The sequence below is a fragment of the Salvia splendens genome, chromosome 14, assembly GCF_004379255.2.
Source record: "Salvia splendens isolate huo1 chromosome 14, SspV2, whole genome shotgun sequence".
Taxonomy (NCBI): Eukaryota; Viridiplantae; Streptophyta; class Magnoliopsida; order Lamiales; family Lamiaceae; genus Salvia; species Salvia splendens.
In genome coordinates this window covers 7,078,497-7,082,035 of record NC_056045.1, presented here as the reverse complement: position 1 = coordinate 7,082,035, position 3,539 = coordinate 7,078,497, and the positions used below count along the sequence as shown (strand labels likewise).

Here is a 3,539-nt window from a genome sequence, read left to right as displayed (position 1 = left end):
TTATTTTCCTAATGTAATGGTAACACTTTTCTTCTTCAATCAGTAAGAGGGGATTTTTTGGTACTAAACCTTTGAAGTTCCACTGTAAGTATAAGGGGTAATTAAGTGACACTTTAATTATTGTACACGAATGAAGTTTTACAATCACAAATGAAGTTCCCGAATAGTTACATTAAACTAACACTCTGAAGTTTTATAATCACGAATGAAGTACGCATCTTTTGGTGAAATACCACCCTACGTACAAAACTTTTTGTTGAATAACACCCAACGTACAAAACCTTTTGTGAAATAACACCCTACGTACAAAGTTAAAATGTGCAGTACTCAAATAATATACGTATAGGTAGATATCAACAAATAAAGCATACACAAAAGTATAGTCATAAAATACAGACAAAACATGCAATTAACTACAACTACATACAAGAGCCTTCTCATAAAGCATAGACAAAAACATAGTCATAATGTTTGATCCCTACCAAGCATAGTATTTAATATCTGAATACAAGGGCCTTCCCATGATGATCCCTAACAAGCATAGTATTTAATATTTGAATAATGTTTGACAAAAAAAAGGCTTCAAGACACTAACAAAAACCAACACCATTGTTTAGACTTTTAAGGTTCCCAAATTTGATTACCGCGATTATTCAATCCTGATCCCCGCGACGGTCACAGCGTTGCGGCTGAGTACTGGTCTGACGTGTGCTAGCCCTTAGACCAGTGGGATTGGTCTACAACAAACAACAAACCGGTCAAATTGACTGGCAATGTTTAGGAAATGAAAAGTGAAAATTTGATCTTGAACACTACCTCTTGGTTTGACCGCGTAGACCGACGTGTGCTAGGCCGTTCCCGCCGAGGTAGATTGGTCTGTAACAAACAAACCATTAAAATACAAGCCAACAGGTAGGGAATTCATATAATCGTACTGAATAATACCTCTTCATTTTGAAACACGTTAAACGACTCAGTCCTGTCACCTCCGTCTGTCGTGGGTGGCTCACTGGGCTCATTGGGCTGTGAACTCTGTCCAACTTCAGTTCGAGCATCTACACGGGGATCATTGGTGCATGTTCTCCTGTTATGACCATTTTGTCCGCACTGACGACATCTGAGTACAAAGATTCGTCGTAGTGACTCGGATCCATCCTCATGATGACGAACCTGGGGCTCTTCACGCCTCAGTTTCTTTGGCCGTCCACGTTGTCGCTTTGTCCTCGGGGGTGCCAGTTTAAATCCAACATCAAAAATCTTGGTCCAATTATCCATCTCATTGATTGGGTACAGGACATTCTCGTACAGAATCGACATTGTGGATCGTAAATAATAGCGGGAGACATAGTCTGATACGTCATTCTCATTCTTGTTGATTGTAGCGATGGCATGAGTGCACGGGATCCCAGTCAGCTGCCATGATCTGCACGAGCAAGTAAATTCATGCATGTTCACTACATACTGGCCTGACGGTCCCGACACTTGGTACGAATCCTCTCCGTTCCATGTTGATCTCCAGGAAGAAGCCCTCACGTACAACTTATCCACAATCTCTTTGATAACGGGCGGCAGTGTGTGATCGTATGTCTTGATCCACTGGCCTCTAATCTGAATTCTCTCCATTTGACTCGTCCGGATCTCCTCCAACATGGTAATAATGGCCAACTCTCGAGCAATTGCTATCTTCGAATTAAAGGTCTCACATATATTGTTGAGGATAATATCACAATAAACATGTGAAGAGAAATATGCCCTCACCCATTTTTCTTTTGGAGCAACACCAAGTAGGTATTGATGTGCTTGGGGATATATAATCCGCAATGCATCCATCCGCTCCACATACTGTTCGTGGGTTGTACTCGACTCAAGCTCCCACAATATTTCCTTAAAATTCTCCCCGATGAATCTCTTCTTGAAGTTGTTGTATATGTGCTGAACACAGAAGCGATGCTCGCTCTGTGGGAAATCCTCGAGGATGGCTTTTGCAAGACCCTTCCAAAATTCATGTAACACAACACCCATATTAGCACATGTATAAGCCATAACACAAACACAAACACAAAATCTATAATCACAATCGAACTATTAATCTATAGGTCAAATCACAGCTAAAGTATTATTATCTAAAAATCACAATTACAGTATACACTTTTTACTGAAATCACATTACTCGTACCTTTTGCTTATCAGACATGAAGACGTATCTTGGGGCATTCTCATGTATGTGAAGGTCCTCTGTTAGGTAGCCGAGGAACCGTTTCCACTGAGCATAGCTCTCAGCCTCAGTCACCGCCCACGCAATAGGCCACCAACCGTTGTTTGGGTCAATTCCCATGGCCGTCATAAGTTGGCCTCTGTACATACCTCTCAAGAAACAGACATCCAAGAAGATAATTGGACAGCAAAAACGCATCCAACCATTTTTCAAAGGCCCGAGGAAACAATAAAACCTCAAGAATCTCGGGCCTACAGCTTCAGGATCCCTGAAATTCTCGTAGTGTATATGCACACTCGAATCAAGGTGTGTCTGTTCCAATTCAGCTTTGTAGTCGAACAGTCTCCGGTATTGGAGGCCCGCCTTGCCAAAGAGACCTTCTAATGCACTGTCTCTTGCGCGATATGCCTTCATCCTACCAACTTTCAGCCTGAACTCCTCATCCACACACTGTTGTATAGCTGCCAATGGAATGTGGGGATTCGCTTTGATTTTCTCCATGTAACGCTCAGCTAGCCACTTGGACGTGAGCCATCTCTGATCCAACACTTGCGAGCATGTGTGACCATGATCTCTCTGCATATTCACTACCACAAAATCGGTATTGTTGTGGGTTTCGATCTTTCTTGTATACACATACCATTCGCATGTCTTGCCTTTACAAATGGCACGAAGTATCTTGCCATTATTTTTGGATACATGTACACGTCATCTGGTCATTATCGCGTACTAGCGAATGACCTGATAGAAGAAATCTCGATCGTTAAAAAAATCACCAGGCTTCCAAGCTGGAAGCTCATTGGTCAGCTTGAATGGGGTGTACTTGATACCCTTTCTACGCAACCCTTCCAAATCCTCTAGATCTTGTAGCTCATCCACTGTTTCTTGCTCATATAGTGGGTTTGTATCCGACGAGTTCCTTTTTTCCACCACAGGGGAAAACTTTCGCCTTTTCTTGGACCATCCGCTGGCTTCACCAGTCTGCTGTCCAGACCCTAGTGGTTTGGTCTCCGGCTTCGCACTCCACTGTTGTCCCGCTTCCTGTTCCGGTTGTTGTTGCTGACATAACGTCTCGTAGTATGAGGTAAACATCTGTTCATCTCGACACATGTTGGCCAACGAGATAAAATGGTCGACCTCATCAGCATCATCATCTTCATTATTTCCCTCATTATGAAGATGACATCCGTCGGGAACATACTCTAAAGAAGGACAATAAACATCATCTTGGACAACTTGTTGGGGTACTTCTCCTACAACTGGTACGGGTTCTTCAGACGCTGCTTCAGTTGGAGCTGACTCTTGCACATGGGTGTTAGCTTCG

General features: G+C 42.7%; 1 protein-coding gene across 1 annotated transcript; it reads right to left on the bottom strand.

Annotated features, from left to right (window-relative positions):
* Positions 1 to 921: 921 nt before the first annotated feature.
* LOC121764098 lies at positions 922 to 2,022 on the bottom strand. The gene has a single exon (XM_042160173.1). The coding sequence runs from the start codon at positions 2,020 to 2,022 to the stop codon at positions 922 to 924; it is 1,101 nt and encodes a 366-aa protein (XP_042016107.1).
* Between the last annotated feature and the right edge of the window lie 1,517 nt (positions 2,023 to 3,539).

What these genes read in the sequence shown, in the direction of transcription:
- LOC121764098 (XM_042160173.1), bottom strand. Translation starts at nt 2,022, where the DNA reads ATGGGTGTTGTGTTACATGAATTTTGGAAGGGTCTTGCAAAAGCCATC.